Source organism: Engraulis encrasicolus, chromosome 8 (assembly GCF_034702125.1).
Source record: "Engraulis encrasicolus isolate BLACKSEA-1 chromosome 8, IST_EnEncr_1.0, whole genome shotgun sequence".
Classification (NCBI taxonomy): domain Eukaryota; kingdom Metazoa; phylum Chordata; class Actinopteri; order Clupeiformes; family Engraulidae; genus Engraulis; species Engraulis encrasicolus.
The window spans coordinates 3,716,328-3,734,368 of record NC_085864.1 but is presented as its reverse complement, the minus strand read 5'-3'; the positions used below and the strand labels follow the sequence as shown (position 1 = coordinate 3,734,368).

At 43.6% G+C, this 18,041-nt stretch overlaps 2 protein-coding genes across 6 annotated transcripts in view; one reads left to right on the top strand and one right to left on the bottom strand.

Annotated features, from left to right (window-relative positions):
- sgsm2 (small G protein signaling modulator 2) overlaps nucleotides 1–12,022 on the top strand; it is an 87,674-nt gene extending 75,652 nt beyond the window's left edge. For all 4 annotated transcript variants that reach the window (XM_063204834.1, XM_063204832.1, XM_063204833.1 and 1 more), the window contains 7 exons: nucleotides 819–1,046; nucleotides 2,064–2,188; nucleotides 3,420–3,502; nucleotides 4,772–4,884; nucleotides 5,336–5,432; nucleotides 5,878–6,045; nucleotides 7,003–12,022. In XM_063204834.1, the coding sequence (XP_063060904.1) occupies nucleotides 819–1,046; nucleotides 2,064–2,188; nucleotides 3,420–3,502; nucleotides 4,772–4,884; nucleotides 5,336–5,432; nucleotides 5,878–6,045; nucleotides 7,003–7,091 (903 nt within the window). In that variant the 3' untranslated portion in view covers nucleotides 7,092–12,022. The remainder of the gene's footprint in view (nucleotides 1–818; nucleotides 1,047–2,063; nucleotides 2,189–3,419; nucleotides 3,503–4,771; nucleotides 4,885–5,335; nucleotides 5,433–5,877; nucleotides 6,046–7,002) is intronic.
- Nucleotides 12,023–12,359: 337 nt separating this feature from the next.
- Nucleotides 12,360–18,041, bottom strand: part of tpst1 (tyrosylprotein sulfotransferase 1) — a 66,215-nt gene continuing 60,533 nt past the window's right edge. Inside the window, exons 4-6 of one of the 2 annotated variants that reach the window (XM_063204835.1) lie at nucleotides 14,488–14,538; nucleotides 13,249–13,325; nucleotides 12,360–12,431 (exon numbers count right to left, since the gene is read on the bottom strand). In XM_063204835.1, the coding sequence (XP_063060905.1) occupies nucleotides 13,290–13,325; nucleotides 14,488–14,538 (87 nt within the window). In that variant the 3' untranslated portion in view covers nucleotides 12,360–12,431; nucleotides 13,249–13,289. The remainder of the gene's footprint in view (nucleotides 12,432–13,248; nucleotides 13,326–14,487; nucleotides 14,539–18,041) is intronic. The other variant, XM_063204836.1, reaches the window with a different exon arrangement.

The window sequence follows — 18,041 nt, the reverse complement described above, 5'->3', positions numbered from 1 at the left end:
ACTGTCCTCTGATTACAGGATGGAAAATATTTAATCCTTTTTGAAAATTATGGAGTCATGCACCCTCCAGGTTATATAGAAAATGAATACTTCAGCTTGATTTAGTGGTCAGTCTGAAAGACAGCATATACGATGGTAAGGGGGTGCAGAGGTGACTTGGTTAGGGTCTTCTTACTCATGTAGAGCATTAAAATGAATGTTGAATGATACATACAGACTTTAAAACAGCAAACATAGCTACCAAGGCATTATATTTTGGAGCACCGCCTTTAGGTATTGTCCACTAATGATGGCAAATTTAAATCTCTACTATGTTCCAACAGTGTGGTTCCATCATAAGAGTAAACAGGTCACAAAATTGTTTTCTTGCAGTCAGGATATGCCCATATTAAGCATAAAAAAGGTAAACAAGTTGAAGAACACACCTATCAGTTGAGCTCCTGAAATCATGTCTCGCACATCAAAATATCTAATTTTTGAATAAAATTATGCCATCAGTCAAAGTATTTAACTGTTCAGTCTCATCCCTTGTGTTGTATGTAGTCGTATCTAATATAAAATGCATTTTATTGGCCCTGTCCCAACTTTTTTGGGATTTGTTGCAAGGGTGAAATTTTAAATGATCACATAATTACCTCAAAACAATAATTCTGCTTCACTTTAACAACTGATTTGTTGTCTGTACATAATGTTCTACCTTGTCAACATACTGAATGTTTTGAAAATGCCAGCGTTTTGATTTTATTCACAAAATACAAAGTGTCCCAACTTTTTTGGAATCCGCTTTGTAAGTTACTTTACTCTACTTTACTCTATAGGTGGAGGATGGCCAGAGCATGGAGGAGGAGATCAGTGAGGAGTCCCAGTCGCAGTCGCACTCCCAGTCCCTGGCCTCGCAGGACGGGGGGGCTGGCAGCCGGCAGGACTCGCTGTCGGAGGACAGGCTCAGCATCGGCACACCGGTGGACAAGCCAGAGACCACGACAGTGACAGCTGGGGCAAATAACAGCACAGGAGGGATACCGCCGTCTTTCTCATCCTATACGGTATGGGGATTGGTGCCCATGGTTTTACATGTATGTGAGCATGTATACTGTGTGTGCATTGTGTGTATGTGGTCCTTAATAGAGTATGTCACCACCAACACTGCAAGAGGGATCCCAATGTCTTTCTCACCATAAGGGCGATGATGTCAAACATGGCTATGAGTGTGTGTGTGCGCACGTGGGTGTGTGTGCGTGTGTGCATGTGTGCGTGCGTGCGTGTGCACTGCAAGTTTGTGGTCCTTATTATTTATAATGTATGCCACCATTAAAACTTTATGTGGTCACTATATTTGCATGTTGTACTTAATTATTAGTGTATGTATTATTCCTTGTCTATGCTACATTTTAGCATGTGTTTTAACTTGTCTCAGCGTTGTCCTGGTCTTGGTGTGTGCATGGCTGAAGCGCTAATAAAAACCTGCATGACTTGACTTGACTTAACTGCTCGTACCACTAATGTGTGAACATCTGCAGCTGATGTGTGAAAGAATGAATGTGAGGCACTTTGCTGACTACACAGTAGGAATGTGCTATATAAAGTCCATTCCATTCCAAACAGGCCCAGTTAAACAGAAGCAGCAGTGCCATTCTGGCTAAAAGCACAACCAAGGTTTATTTGGCTGGGAGAGGTGCATCTGTTTTGTGGCACGCTGTAATAGTGATTGAAAAGTTAACTACCAAAGTACTACACTACTATGACATAATACATGACCTTTAATAATGCACTTTGACTTGGTCATTGCCATTCTGGTAACAGCAAATTTATTGCGGCGTTTCTTAACATGTTCAGAATTAAAACGTGTCCCTACTGAATAAAGCCATGAGTCATGAAGACGTAGATTCCGAATCCGGCCTGATAGTAGAAGGCAATCCTGAGCCTGATCCTTAAACACTTTCTGAAATAAGAAAAACCTGATGACTCTCTTTTATTCTTGCAAACAAACTCTGTAAAGCCTGAAATCAGGCATTGAGTCGGCCCTGCTGACTGTAGGACTATGCTTATTCCGCCAATGGCAGATTGAGCTGCTGGACACGGTGGCGTTGAATCTTCACCGGATCGACAAAGATGTGCAGCGATGTGACCGCAACTACCATTACTTCACCACCAGCAACCTGGAGAAGCTACGTAACATCATGTGCAGGTACCTTTATGCTTCTTCTGGGGTTCCTCTATGGTTCTCCCTGGTCCCTTTTCTTTTGTGTTTGTACGTTTTCCATGGCTCTGGTTGTTGTTGAAGATATGACACAGTTTGCCCTGCCGTGGCCAACCGGTGGGGCACTCGCCTGTCATGCGGCTGACCCAGGTTCGATTTCCGGCCCGGGTCCTTTGCCGCCCCCTCCCCGCCTCTCTCCCCATTTGCGTCCTGTCTACCTCTCGTACGGTCCTGTTCATAATTAAGTCTAAAAGACCAAAAAAATGTCTTTAAAAAAAGAAAATATGACAAAGCTGATGATGACAGTTGACAGCTGATGTTGCTTTGACGATGGTAGCGCATGAAATAGCATGGCGATGCAGTACTTTGCTGGCTCTCAGCTGGTGGAAACTGAGTAGGTTCTTAGATAAGTGGCAGATAGCACCAACACCGAACTGGTACAAGCACTAGCCCAAAACCAGCACCTGCTTCGTCCAGGTGGAAAAGAGACTCCTTTGTCATCTTTAGAACCTTCACCACTCAGGTTCTTCAGCTGCATTCCATATCTCTGGAAAGTTGTCTGAAACCAGGTGTAGGGCACTGGGACCTGGGCCACTGACAGCTTTGCTTAGTCCCAGGACAAAGTAATCTACAAGGCCCTCTCACCCAATACAAACAAAGTAATGCGGACACAATTCTGGACACCCTCTCTGCCTGGGCCTGGGACAACTGATCCCTTTGCCCCCCTGCCTTCCCTGACAGTAGGGTACATCTAACCTTTGCTAGTAATATCTTTGAATCATTTAATGCATTTTATTATTCCCTCATTTCTGCTCCTTGCCCCACCTTGATATTTTAGGCCTTGTATACCAGCCAGAGAATGTCAGGAAACCAGTGCGAAAGAGAGAGGGGGAAGGACTGGGGAAATCCCACCCGAACCTTCCACTCCCTATCTCACTCCATGGCTAAGATACCCACGAGCAAGGCACCTAACCGCACTCTGCTCCAGCCAGGGACTGTAACAAAGTACCCTGTAAAATAACTGTATGTCACTTTGGATTAAAAAAAAGTCAGCTAAGTGTTAAGTAATGTAATAAAATGTAATGTGATCTAGGGTTGGACTCGGAACGTGGGTCCCCAGGTTTATGGAGACTTACCGCAGACAGTGCTCCCCACCTAGAATTTAATTTGCATATTGTATGTTCATTTACTTTTCTCCCTGTTGTGTTTTGGTTGGCAGTTATGTGTGGGAGCATCTGGAGATGGGCTATGTCCAGGGCATGTGTGATCTACTTGCTCCCCTGATGGTCATCTTAGATGATGGTAAGTGGAAAAGGGCTTCTTATAGCAGCTGAGTGTCTTGTTAGCCATATATTCGCTTGTGGAGTGAGCTGGTGTGTGAGTGAATGCATGAATTAAATTGTAAATGAGGTCTTGTGATAGTGAATTACTAATCCTCAATGGGACGATTATCATTGATCAAAAACATTCAGATATTAACATACTATTTATGAAAGGCTGTTAGGACTGTAAACACTATTCTAAGTCATTTTCTGGCTGCTATCCCCAAGGTGTCAAGCAGTATATTACATTTTCCATCCAGGGTTTGCACCTCCTTTGAGGTGTCTGGAGGTATTTCAGGAAGGCTGTGGACATATTTTTCATTTTCGTGATGCATAAATTCACACAAATACTCACGCTTGATACAGGTGAAAATGGGAATGACGTACTCAGAGCTTCTTTGGTCTTTGTATAGACACTGAGACACATATGACAAAGAACGTTAAAGATTGGCAAAAAGTCTAGACAACAGATGTGTCTTATAGCCACACCATTTCTGGAAATAAGGTAAATGTACACCTCCCCTGGAGTTAAAAATAAGAGGTTTACCTTTCACCTGTTGTTTTCGGTTCCAATCCAGCAATTATCATTGAACAGCTGCTAGCTGATCCCACACACATTACATATGCTGGATGGAGTTTGAATTTGCATTGCCACATGAAGAGCATGGCTGGTACAGATGACAGGTGAAACTCAATCATCGTTTAACTCAAGGTCAGGTAGAAAATTAGGTTATTTCCAGAAATTGAGTAGTATCGCCCATTCATATTCTACATGTGAGAAGGATAAAGATTGTTTTACATGTCCTACCCGTTGCTCTAGGATGTAATTAAACCAGAGATTACAATTATTGATAAAATGGATCAAATCACCCAGAGAGAGAGGACACTCGCGCATAAACTACAGATAACTACAGGTAACAGGTGCATGGACAGAACCCAAGAATCAACATAATTGGTACGTGCAGGTTATGAATGGGCCTATAGCCTTCACTGTGAAATTATGGGTCATTTTTGCCCTAGTCATCAACATTTTACAATGTATATTTCCTGCTTCCCTGCCTCCCTGTCTGTTTCTGTCACTTGTATTTATCTCTGCTGTCTGTTCCTTGTCCATGTCTCACTGTCTCTCTCTCTCTCTCTCTCTCTCTCTCTCTTTCTTTCTCTCCCTCTCTCTCTCTCTCTCTCTCTCTCTCTCTCTCTCTTGCTCTCTCTCTCTCTTGCTCTCTCTCTCTCTCTATCTCCCTCTCAGAGTGCCTGGCCTACAGCTGCTTTACACAGCTAATGAAGAGGATGAGTCAGAACTTCCCCAATGGCGGCAGAGCCATGGACACACACTTCGCCAACATGAGGTCTTTGATCCAGGTGACTGTTAACACATCCTTTCTTTGTGTGTGTGTGTGTGTGTGTGTGTGTGTGTGTGTGTGTGTGTGTGTGTGTGTGTGTGTGTGTGTGTGTGTGTGTGTGTGTGTGTGTGTGTGTGTGTGTGTGTTATATATGTGTGTGTGTCTCTGTGTGTGTGTGTGTGTGTGTCTCTGTGTGTGTGTGTGTGTGTCTGTGTCTATGTCTATGTCTATGTCTGTCTGTGTCTGTCTGTGTCTGTCTGTGTCAGTGTCTGTGTCTGTGTCTGTGTCTGTGTCTGTGTCTGTGTCTGTGTCTGTGTCTGTGTCTGTGTCAGTGTCAGTGTCAGTGTGGGCCTGCCATAGAATCCTCATCTCTGCTGATCTTTTAAGCAATGCAGATTTTCTTTTGATAACGTTTTATGTGTACATAAATGTATAATACATATATGACTTTGACGTTGCGTCTTATTCAGATCCTGGACTCAGAGCTGTTTGAGCTGATGCACCAGAATGGAGACTACACCCACTTCTACTTTTGCTACCGCTGGTTCCTGCTGGACTTCAAAAGAGGTCAGATACTTAGACACTGCAGATAGATCCACATACGGGGGGCAGAGACTTGGACACAGCAGACTGACCCACATACAAAAACCATGTGTCAAGTACAAGTAGAGCTACATGAGGAAGCACACCACAGTTTTATCTCCCCAAAAACATCCCTCATAGACATTTCGGCAGATTCTATAGACGTCTTAATAAGGCTTATGTCCCTGACAGACCCAAATACTGCATGCGTACGCCTGTGGAGCTGCTACGTATACTTGTGGAACTACACACATGTGTTATCACGCCGCCATCTCTCTTCCTAATTTCATGCCATCTAAACAGCCTTTATAGACACCCTACCTATCACATGTCTACATTTTATTCCTATCTGACTTTTTTGTCTGTTACAGTAATGTGTGTGTCTGCATATTGGTCTGTGTGTGTTTGTGCCCATGTGTTTGTGTGACAGAGCTCCTGTATGAGGACGTGTTTGCCGTGTGGGAGGTGATATGGGTGGCTCCTCGAATCTCCTCTAAGCATTTTGTGCTCTTCATCGCTCTGGCCCTGGTGGAGGTCTACCGGGACATCATCCTGGACAACAACATGGACTTCACGGACATCATCAAGTTCTTCAATGGTAAGATGGAGGGACTACTGTGTGGAGGTACTATGGAGGGACTTTTCTATGACCTTTCAAACAAGAGACTTTCCCATATGATTTCACTGTATCTGGGTCTACTGCCATCTATTGGTCAACCAAAACAACAACAGTGTAAATTGATAAATTGGTTGGTCCAGTAGATGGCAGTAAGATATACATAATAGCAGAGTTAATATACGGCTCTGCATAATGGTAACTTTGAAAAAACAGGCCCATATTTAGACAGCCTAGATTATCAAGATCTGTGAAAACAAAGTTTATGTACATGTGTTTAATAGCTCTTTTGAGTCATTAGGTGCCCACATGGTTAATTTGGAGCATGAAGTAGATGGTACCGTGGGGTAATTTTGTCCGAAAGCCCTTTTTGAGAGCCTCTTATTCTAAGGCCTAAATGCCCAGTTGTAACTCCGTTAGTGTGTATACTTTCCAAGACCTGTAGCCCCAAAATGTCAAAACTCTTCATCACACTTTTCACAAATCCAGTTTTAAAGGCTCAATATATCCAAACATTGTCACACTATGCTATTTGTAAGGACAATACCTGATAGCCAGGGTCATACTGAGGGGAGATGGCCATTTGCAGGCCTCTATCTGTCTTCAAACTAAAGCTGGAGGTGTCCAAATCTGCTTTTAAATGAATTCATGTTTACAATTCATGGTATTGAAAAGTGGGTGTGGCACTCAAACTTTGGAGGGACTCGTCTCCAAAGCAGTTTGAGGTAGTAAAACTTGGTATTGTTTCAGATGGCACCAAAAGGAACATGTCTGTGTGATATCTGACTTCTAAAAATGTGTATATTTGAGTAAAAGTCAACTTATATTGATAGTCTGTCTATATGTCTGCCTATCTATCTGCTCTTTCTTTCTTTCTTTCTTTCTTTCTTTCTTTCTTTCTTTCTTTCTTTCTTTCTTTCTTTCTTTCTGTGTTAACAGAAATGGCAGAACGGCATGATGTTCATCAAATACTCCAAATCGCCCGCGAGTTGGTGCACAAGGTTCAGACCCTCATCGACAACAAGTGACCTAAGAAAGGAGGACTAGCAAGACAAAAACTGAATCAAGACGAGGAGGAAGAGGGCAGAGGCTAAGAGAGGAGGCTGGGAGGACAGAACATGAACACCCTAATGCCTCTGCAGATAGCAAACCTCAGACAGGACAGTATCTTCCTCCTCTCGACCATGGTGGTCGACCCTGTCTCGTCCCCCCAACTCCTGCAAACTTGACCGAAATCGCTGACGTCACCCAGACCACTCCCAACACCACGCCCCTTCTCTGTCCCTCTGGAGCAGAGAGACCCACCCGACAGGGAGGGGAAAGGGGGAAGTTGGTCCCCTGATCTGGCCCAGGATCAGGTAAGGTAGAGAGGGGAGGTGCCCGAGAGCGGACTACCCCCTCCAAGCCCCAGTACTTCCAGTCTTAATACATACGTATCTATTGCCTGTCACAGAATGCTGTTGTGTCAGACCGTTGACTCGTCTGCATGCTTGATGCGTGATGCTTGATCACACCGTGACTGACTGATGTTCTCGAAGCTCTCTCCACTCCACACATCCAGCAGCAGCAGCAACAGCAACAACACACACACACACACACACACACACACACACACACACACACACACACACACACACACACACACACACACACACACACACACACACACACACACACACACACACACACACCAAAAGTGTGCAAACAAATACAGTTTACACAAAGATGAGGCACATGCAGTACATCCTGCTATCAGGTGGATCTGATCACTTTAAACCTTTTGTAATGACTTGCGCCTAATGGTATGGCCAACACAGAGTTTTCATGAGCAAAAACCTTTGACTCTTCCTACCTACCTACCTACCCCCATTATCAGTGGATCACAAGTATTATGCCTGTCTGTGAGTGACGTTTTCACAGAACCGTGGGTGGTCTTGCAGATGTTCAACAGAGTTAAATCTTTTAGACTGCAAAAGTGATGTGTTTTTACTCATGATCCGACTCGAAGGACCACTGGGTATAGACATGGGACATCACCATTCTCGACTAACTTGACTAGCTGTTAGCTCTGTTAGCCACGAAGAAAAACAAGACTGTCCGTTTTGTGACCAAAATGACTGTGCCAATATGTTGACGATGATGATGATGACATTTTTGTCATGGTATTTGTATTCCATTATGAATGCGCAAAACCCCCGTATCCTTTTCTTAACAAACAAAAACAAAAAAGAAAGGATCAAGTTATTTTCTTGCCCTTACTATTGTTGTTACCTGCAAATCCTTTTCACTGCCATTAATGCCCAGTAAACACATACAGTACTATGAGTTTATGCTGCCTTATAGCTGCATTTTACTACTATTACTATTTGCACTTTGGCACTACTGCCCCGGCATGCCCCAGTGAAGCCTGCAGGGAAACCAATGGCAGGTGGAGGGGCTCATCCTTTAGGCACACAGCTTCCTTTTTAATGCCAGGACGTCCAGGTAACCTCTGACCCCTAAGCCTCACCCCTTTCACAGAAGCTCCTCCTCTGGGAGGAATTGTACAGGAAGTGGCCCCTGATTGGTTCCAAAAAGGATTCTGTTCTGGTTTTTTCTGTTCTGCAATGCAACAGGATGTCACCAGTGCGTATCACAAATACAAAAATAAACCAACATTAGTACGGAAAAAGCGTACTTTATGTTCTACAAACTTTGAGTGTCACCAAAATGAACATGAAACAAAGTAAGTCCATACTGTCTGTATATTTAGTGAATATACTGTACATATACATACACTCTCATATTTGCATGCAAATATGTGTCTGCACCCCATTTGTCCAATTTGTAAGACAATGGATTGACACATTGCAAAGTAAAGAGATACATTCTTTCAAGTTTCCAATTAAGTTTAAAGTATCTTTTCTTTATCTGTTAGCTTTAATTCGAGAATTAAATTGTGATTGAAAAAAAAAACATTTACTTGCATGCATTTCAGCAAAAACTGGGCAGGTGGAGGTGTCTTGAAAATTTGTCTGTGGTAGTGTGTGTATATGTATATTTCTATTCACATGTATATTTCAGATCTTTACTACACTGGTTTCTGAAGAAAGAATAAAGTAAAAAAAATAAAAATAATAATAATTAAGCATATAATTCTCTATCGGCTTGCCACATCGGGAAAGACCTTCATCTGTGATCAACTAGTCTTCCCAAAATCCTGCAGCATGGCAGCGGTGATACTTCAGGAAGATGATTCTGAGGGTCCAAGCATATGGTCCAGGTTCTCATCACGGAATTAAAGGAAGTGGTACACTGTACGTTAGGTGTCCTTTCAATTCGTTCTTACTGTTGTTTCCTCCAGCCTTTGGACTCCTTGATGCAAGGCTTGACGTCATCAATCATTTCTCAATAGAAAGGCTTTTTTAATGCAATATCTTGCAAAAGTATCATTCAGAAATATACAGGATTTTAAATAGGCCTAAAAGCCACTCTGCAGGAGGAGGAGGTGTGAGGACTGAGGAACAAGCCTGGAGGAACGTATTGAAATGGACCCACAGGCACCACGTCTTTGTCCAAAATGTTCACTCATACTGTACACTGTGTAGTCCACTGCATAGGCTGCACGTTGCATTGTTTTGCTCCCTAAACAGTAGGCTGCAAAATATAGTGATCATATTGGATTAAGCCCATGCCTCCTTCTCTCAGCTTTTGAGGGCAGGGGGTAAGTACTACTAAAGTGGTTTAAGTGATGAACCTTGTTTATTTACCCCAGAGGTGGTAGGAAACCTGATTGAAGAAGAGCCAGTTGTAGTGTGTTTGTAACAGTGAGTAGTAATTTTTTGTCATTTGGGCCTGTCGTTTGTAATTGGAATTCTCAGTGAGAGAGCTTTAAAACACTCCACTTCTCCAAACGTCTTAAGTTCCATTACAGCCCATTTTTTGCAAAGACATACGGTTAAAAAACTCACACAATTGTTTTGAAAGAATGAAGGCCTTTGTTCTTCTTTTAACAGGTTTTACCAACTACCTCTGGGTTGGTTGTCTTTGTAAGTGTCAAGCAAGCTCAGCTTCTTAAGGGTGCACCAGTACCCATACAAAGAGATGTTACTGACAGGAGCTCATGTACCAAAGGCTGTACACCTAACATCACCCTTTTCCCTCTCTCTAGTGCAGAAGAGCAATCACTACACCTTGAAGACTGTTGTTGATCCTCATGCTATTAATTTCTACTGTGAAATGCATTTTGTTTTAGATGACCTTTACTTTCCATACTTAAACCACACTGTAAATACTTGAGCAAACCGCCCTGGATTTGTAAGAGGACATTGATGACAAAAAAACAAAAGCAAAATATTTTAAATTCTATTTTTTACGTTTGGTTTTGGACAAAAATTTGCTTCTAAGATGCCCTGTATAACTTGGAGACTTGTACAGTTGAATGTGTGGGGAAAGCTTTGTTACATGTTGACTGTTATGTTACGTGTTGATTCCTGAATTAATTGTTGTGCACTGGATTCTCTGCATTTGAAACCGCTTTATTTTGGACACCAACATTTGAATGATGAAGTATGTACTATTGTAAAGGATGTACCATTTATCTTGAATGTAACGTAATAAAAAAAAGTTGCTCCTAGACAAAAAAAAAAGCTTTACATTCTTGAAACCACTCTTGTGGTGCATAATCACGGTAACATTGCAGTCACTTCAAGACCTCTTCTTGTGTGGTGTAACTTGAGTTGTGTATCAGTACAGTAACACTTTAATTCTTGCAAGTTGATGTAAAACACAACGCCAGAACTGAAAGAGCATGGAAAAGCCCATATTTTGATTTCCTTCTTCTTAGTCTGAATTTATTTTTTGTCACAATTCCAGACTGTCAGTCCCAAGGCAGGCAGTCTTTTAGTCTTTGTCCTTCCAGTCCTCCAGTTTCTCCAAGGCTTCAGTCCTGTGCCAGTGGCGTGTGAGGGGTTTCCTTAAAGTTCAGTATTTCAAACCCCATCAATCCATCATCCACTACCTCTGACAGTGGAGTAGATGGAGTAGGCATTCACTTTGGATGAGGGGGAGGTGAAAAAATAAATCACAGATAATACAGAACAATGATTGATTTTTATATACTGTACAATTTTCATTACATGGCATCTGAAAAGATTTTGGAACAAGTTCAAAATAATTTATTCTTTTTTCTATGCAATGAGCTACCACAATCATTTGTCACTTTTGCCATTGGTGTGGTGTAGGGAGTTGGAATCTGATGGGGCAAATTCTTGCCCAACACTGACAAATCATTTAAATACGGCTCCATATACAAAGAAAAAAATCAGTATGATAAGTACATGTTTTACAAAATGCTGTTTGTCTTGTCTTCACATGATCCAAACACCTTGAATTGGTGATGCACGCAGGTACCCAAGGAATTGCACAATACAAAGGCATGGAGAAAAAAAAAATCAATCAAAACATTAAAATAGATATTGCATCTTTAAAAGCTAACAGTTTTTTTTAACTCTTTCATAAATACTTCCTTTTGCAATTCAAATTGTTTTACTGTTTCATCTTATAACAGAATCACAGATTTATTAAGTAGCCAAAGAGGCGAATTCCAATGAGTACTGTGTAATGAAGAAATAACCAGCAATGACATTCGTAGGCCACATATGTTACAGTACAACATCAAAGGCCAAACAAGTTCTCCATGAAGTGGTCCAGGCCAGCGCAAGGCCATCCAGGAGTCCGTTTCTCGATTCTTGCCTTTGCTAACCGTCTTAAGTCGGTCTTGAGTTGGTCGTAAGTTGCTCTTGAGTTGGTCTTAAGTTGGTCTTAAGTTGGTCTTCAGTTGGTCTTTAGACGCAAGACCAACTTAAGAATAACTTAAGAACAACTTAAGAACAACTTAAGACCAACTCAAGACCTTGGTTACAACGTTGGTCTTAAGAACGAACAAAATGGCTAAAGTCGTTAGCAAAGGCACTGTCGAGAAACGACCCCCAGCTCTCTTGGTGTGTGTGTGTGTGTGTGTGTGTGTGTGTGTGTGTGTGTGTGTGTGTGTGTGTGTGTGTGTGTGTGTCTGTCCATGTTTGTGTCAGTGTCTGTGTCTTGTGATTCATGAATACTTTTGCCTTCAGATGCTGTAAAATGCACTGCATGATTGTGTACGTGTGTCAAAAAGTCTTGTGTGTGTGTGTGTGTGTGTGTGTGTGTGTGTGTGTGTGTGTGTGTGTGTGTGTGTGTGTGTGTGTGTGTGTGTGTGTGTGTGTGTGTGTGTGTGTGTGTGTGTGTGTGTGTGTGTGTGTGTGTGTGTGTGTGTGTGGTCATTCATTTAAGTCCCTGCTTGGTGAGAATGACCGATGTCCACATCTGACTGGCTGATTCAGGCCCGCTGCACCCTGTGGACAGACCAACACACGCATCCTGTTAGATAATCGCACGCACGCACGCAGAGTATTCCGGTGTCAAATAGAATATTGGCAGTGATGTCTTGGCAAAACAAGTCTTGGCATATTCCAATTACGTGTCTTGGAACAGTGTTTTGAAATCTGAATATTCCCGCAACACGCTTCATTCAGAATAAAACGTTTATACGACTTGTATGCAAACAGAGTTACTGTCAGAATTCCATTCAAAATCGGAATTGTTCTTACATGTAATAAGTGAGACTACAGACTCTGTACAGTATTTACAGTAAGTGCTGAGATGAACTTAACCATTGTGACAAAACCGGAGAGGATACACCCCTTATACTGTATTTTATTCTCTTTTTGTTTCAAATTCAAATTTCTTTATTAGAGGATAGCCTCTTGAGATAAAAATATCATTTTCGAGAGGGTCCTTGAAGATTACATTGCAATTCTGCCCTACAAAGGCAAAGTGATGTAACAATGCAAATATTGAAACAGAAAAGTGCCTTAAAAGTCTCTGTAGTAGTCATTTGGTTGTAGTTACTGCAAGTTTGGCATGACAATATCTCCGAAACGGAACAAATACGGACCATAATGTTTTGTCACAAGATAAAGGAGGTGTAATGAAGACCATTTTCAGTCTAAACTCAATTTTGAGACAATTGTAGTTACTGCACTTTGCCTTTATAGGGCAGCATTGCACACTACAGTATGTAATCTCTAATTTAGTCAGCCTCCTAACAACCAACCTGGCTCTCTCGATAAAAAAGCCTATGAAGAAATAAACAGGAAAATTGGTGCTCACTTGTGTGGGCGTGATGGCTGCCCTCCAGCCTCCATCCTTCCCTAACTGGGATTCGGCTTCTCTGGAGTTTTCTGGAGCTGCACAGAGAGAGAGAGAGAGAGAGAGAGAGAGAATGAATAGAACAAAGTGTCAGTGTTTTGGGGGATGCGACAAAATGTGCAGTGAGGCCTGCATCAAAGGGAAAGAGGGGCTGATCAAAGGGAAGCCAGGCACATTTTCATAGACAATGAGGATGACTGTCACAATGGCTACGCTTGTGCAACAACATCGGTGGGAGCCATTACGGGAGGAAACACAGCAAAAGCGGCACAGAGCTTTCTTCTTCTTCTTCTTCATCTTCTTCTTTCTCTTCTTCTTCTCCTCCTCTCAGTCTTGATACTCAACATACAGAAAGAAGCCCAAACTAAAAGGACAATTGCACCATCCAGCAAACTGACACAATGGGACATGTCGATTTGAGGTCTCGGCGGTCTCAACAAATTCTGAAAAGTATAAGTATGGCAAATATGCTAGAATAGCAGTTCTTCCATCTGGTACCATATCTGCTGAACAGATGATTCATTCTTGGTGTTGTGCAGAAACGCAATTCCCAACCCAACAAACCAGAGGGTATTTTCTGAAGCACAATCTTGCGAGAAACGGGTGGGTTAACTCACAGCTAGGTTTTAAAGCTGAATACTTTAAGACTCCATGGGGAATTTATTTTGAGTAAACCAACCTAAATCATCACAAAACCATGTACTTCAAACAGCAAAAAACAGTGCCCTGCGGTTATTTTCATGTGTGATGTGAAGTTAGTAATGCACTACCAGTGACAAACAGAAGGGGGCGGTATAGTACCATATGACAGAGGGAGAGGTGCGTGTGGGGACTGACTCATGGTGGGGTGGAAATGTCAGAAACTGACGCCAGAGAGCTAAACCACTAATGCGAGAGGATGCATTCCCAAACATGAACGTAAGTCAGCACATCAGATTAGGAAGACTGGGGGGAGGGAGAGAGAGAGAGAGAGAGAGAGAGAGAGAGAGAGAGAGAGAAACTGCAAGGCAAAGGCATCAAACCGGCGGTTGCTACTATCGGCTTGCAAAAGGGGGAAACCAAGTAAGAGGAAGGGTGGAAATTAATCAGGCCAAAAAAAGCGATTATCATGAGTGAACAGACAACAAAACTAAATGGGCAAGAGATTCGGTTTCGGAGGGGAAGGAAATCATGAACGACAGGCAGGATAGCATTGCATACCTGTGATTGTTCTTTTAGAAAATCAGGTAGCTGAAATTCACCCTTAAAGACCTGGAAAAATAAAAGGACTGTATTTAGAAGCCAATATAAAAAACACACAGATGGACGGTGTTTGTTAAGCACAGCTGAGCTTCACATCCTGAGCTACAGACAGATATTCACAGCGACCATCAAAGGACATGATGACAGACAGCCGTGTTTTCCATCCATGAAAATAATGATTCAATCTTTTCCTCCGAAACGCATCGATGCCGCGGCTATAAAAACGGACTCCATAACTGGCCTGAAAGGAGAGCTGTGTGATCGATAACTACGACCTTAACCTCGGTTCGGCCTGAAACCTCAGCGTGGCAAAAATGCAGCCTGAAGTGAGAGTGTGTTAGAGGGAGAGTGTGCAAGTGGACAGAAATCTGGAATTCTTCACACAGTGAATTTTTCAAGGCCTCTTGTGAAATCTCTGTTACAGTATGTCAGGAGGAAGCCAGTGGGGGTGGGGATGGGGGATGAGGCCTGGGAGAGAGCAAGTGAGAGAAGTTTTTTTTCTCTCTGTGAGAGAGAAGCGCAATATTATTCTCTGCCCCTATGTGTCTGTCACTCTTCCTCCCTCCCTCGCTTCCTCTCTCTGCTTCCATCTCTCTCACTAGCTCTCCCACTGCACTGGAGGCGGCTGGAGTGAGAACTCCCTTAACGTCTGTCTGAATATCCGTCTCCGAGGCAGCCAGAGCTTGAGATGAAAAGGACAGAGAGAGAGAGAGAGAGAGAGAGAGAGAGAGAGAGAGAGAGAGATAGAGAGAGAGAGAGAGAGATGGGCATGGAGATGGAAAGTAGACGTGGAGAGAGATGGAAAGCGATAGACTCGAGAGAAAGGCAGACGCATACTGAGACAGAGGAAGGAAAGACAGAGAGAGAGAGCGAGAAAGGGAGAATGAGAATGCACAGAGGATGGATATACTATACAGTGGTAAGAGAGAGGGAGGGAAAGAACCAGGGAGAGCGAAAGAAAGAGAGAGAGCGAGAAAGGAGAGGAGAGGAGAGAGACGAGTGTCTGCTGTGCAGTGGGTGTTGACATGAGAAGAGGGCTGCATGCTGGCTACAGTCATCAGCTGTGGGGATCCCAGAGACCAGAGGAGGGCTGACGGGAGGGACCTCCAGTAAAGACGAGTCAGCGCCTTCTATTCTGGTTTGCCTGTGTGTGTGTGTGTGTGTGTGTGTGTGTGTGTGTGTGTGTGTGTGTGTGTGTGTGTGTGTGTGTGTGTGTGCGCGCTCGTGTGTGTGCTGGAAAACCAAAAGGGGTTTGTGATGGTTTGAGGGTGTGTCAGAGACAGAGTGTGTAGGCTAATTATGTGTATGGAATGGAACTGTCCTTCTGTTTCTCTCTGCATGGTCTCTGTCTTCCGGTCTGCTGACTGTGTGTGTGTGTGTGTGTGTGTGTGTGTGTGTGTGTGTGTGTGTGTGTGTGTGTGTGTGTGTGTGTGTGTGTGTGTGTGTGTGTGTGTGTGTGTGTGTGTGTGTGTGTGTGTGTTTCTGCCTACTTGTCTACCGGTCTGTCTGTCTCCTGGTCTGTCTGTCTGTGTGCCTTGTGTACTCCTTTTTCTCTGGAGAGCAACTTGGAACTCAAACAAACCATCAACAGACCTGACCCTCCAGGAGAAAAGCCATCACTATTTTGTTTTTACAGCACTTCTTTTTTCTTGCCTAAGCCTGTCTGGCAGCTGTGACTAGATGGCTACAGTTTCAGTCTGCAGAAAATCTCTCTCTCCTCCACTTCTCCACCTTCCTCTCCTCTCCTCTTTTCCCATACTCATCTCCTCCTCTCCTCCCTTCCTCATCTATCCCTCTCCTCCTCTCTTCATATCCTTCTCTCCTACCATCCTCCCCTCCTCCCTGATGCAGCATCCAAGCACCACAAGCACCACCGGGCCAATGCACAGTAGGGGAGAAACACCAGGCCTGACTCTTCAAGTGAGAAAACCAAATGAAAAAAGGGAATAGGGGAATAGACACAGACGGGCCTGTGCAAAGGGCCTCCACATGAATTGCTTCAAGATTAAGTGTTCCCATTTTCAGTGGGCGCGTCATAGGCCGAGAGATGGGGTAAAGAAATACAGAAACACAGGGGGTAGAGCCAGCTGTACTGCCAGTAACCCCCACAGGATCCCCTGACCACCTGGATAGGATCTCACTGGATCACCCCAGAACACCTTCTGAACCTGGAGTCAACCTACTGGAACAGCTCATAAGCACATATTTCTATCTTTTAGCATGTTGGTGAGAGATGGAGAGGGTGAAGAGACAAAAGGGGTTAGTGTCAGCTACGGCTGATAACACAGCAGGATCCCCCTTATAGATGAGAGGGGGCCAATGAACCCACTCATGAACCTTCTTTGTTTTAGAGTGTTTTCAAGGGTCAAGAGATGGCAGGGAGAGATATGAAAGGAAGTAGTAGTGTCAGCCACTGCTGGACCCATGACCAACTACAGCAGCCCAGCCCATGAGGTGGGGAGCTGGTTTCACAGCTGCAGGGGGAGAGCAGTGAAAAATGTGGTTATAGGACGCGTAAATTGTCCAGCTTAATTATCAAGCCCAACTCTGGAGGGGTCGGGCCTCCCCAGAATGGGTGGAAAAGGGAGATTTCAAATGGGAGGGTCATGGCTTATCTACAACTTCACTCCCTGCGGAAGTACAAAAATGTGTGTAGGACCAGCTACTTTTCACAAGTTTTTGATCGTAATCTCTTTCAGAGCTCCCACAATCTCACACACAAAGCATGGTTAAGAGTCCCATTTCACAAATAAAAACCCCATGTAAACGAAAGCACAATACTGTGTTTTTGAAACTCAATGTGTTAACAGTCCCCGTCTCCCTCTGACTTGCCTTGAGCTAAAGCTGACCGCCAGTTGCTCTCTGGCTCCCACATAGTGAACTCTGTGCGCTCATTAGTGTCACAGTAGACCAAGTGGTATACAGCATGTATGCATTACTGATCCAAAATGTCTGGGCCAACCACTGAAAAGAAATAAAACTGTATCATCATGAATATGAAGTACAAGTAGATTTTTTTTTATCCAGAGGGAAAATACAGGACAAAGACATAAAACGATTCCAATTTATCCAGGTCATAGTGGGGAAAGCTCATTTGTAAGCAACTTATTTGCAGCTTATTTGCAGACCTTGAAAGTTGCCACTTTGACTATCCATCATAAACCACATAACCCTCAAATGTCCTGTTGTACTATCCCCTATCCTTTGCAATGCGTATCCACCACTAAACCTAATGGCAAATCCAGGGTATATCCCATCCCAGGATCCCCCACTGGCCCCAAGTTGCCACCAACACTACAACCCCATGTGTTCTACTGCCCCTCTCAACTTCCACTATCCACCCCTACACAGTATGCATGTGTCCCACTCCCACTGGCGCTAAGCTCCCCCTCCCAAACCCAATGTGTTCCACTGCCCCTGTGATGACACAATGGGCGGCTGGGGGGCGTGCAGAGTGCAGGCGCTGCTGCAGGGCAAACACAGTGGCCTGGACTGTGGAGCACAGACACGAG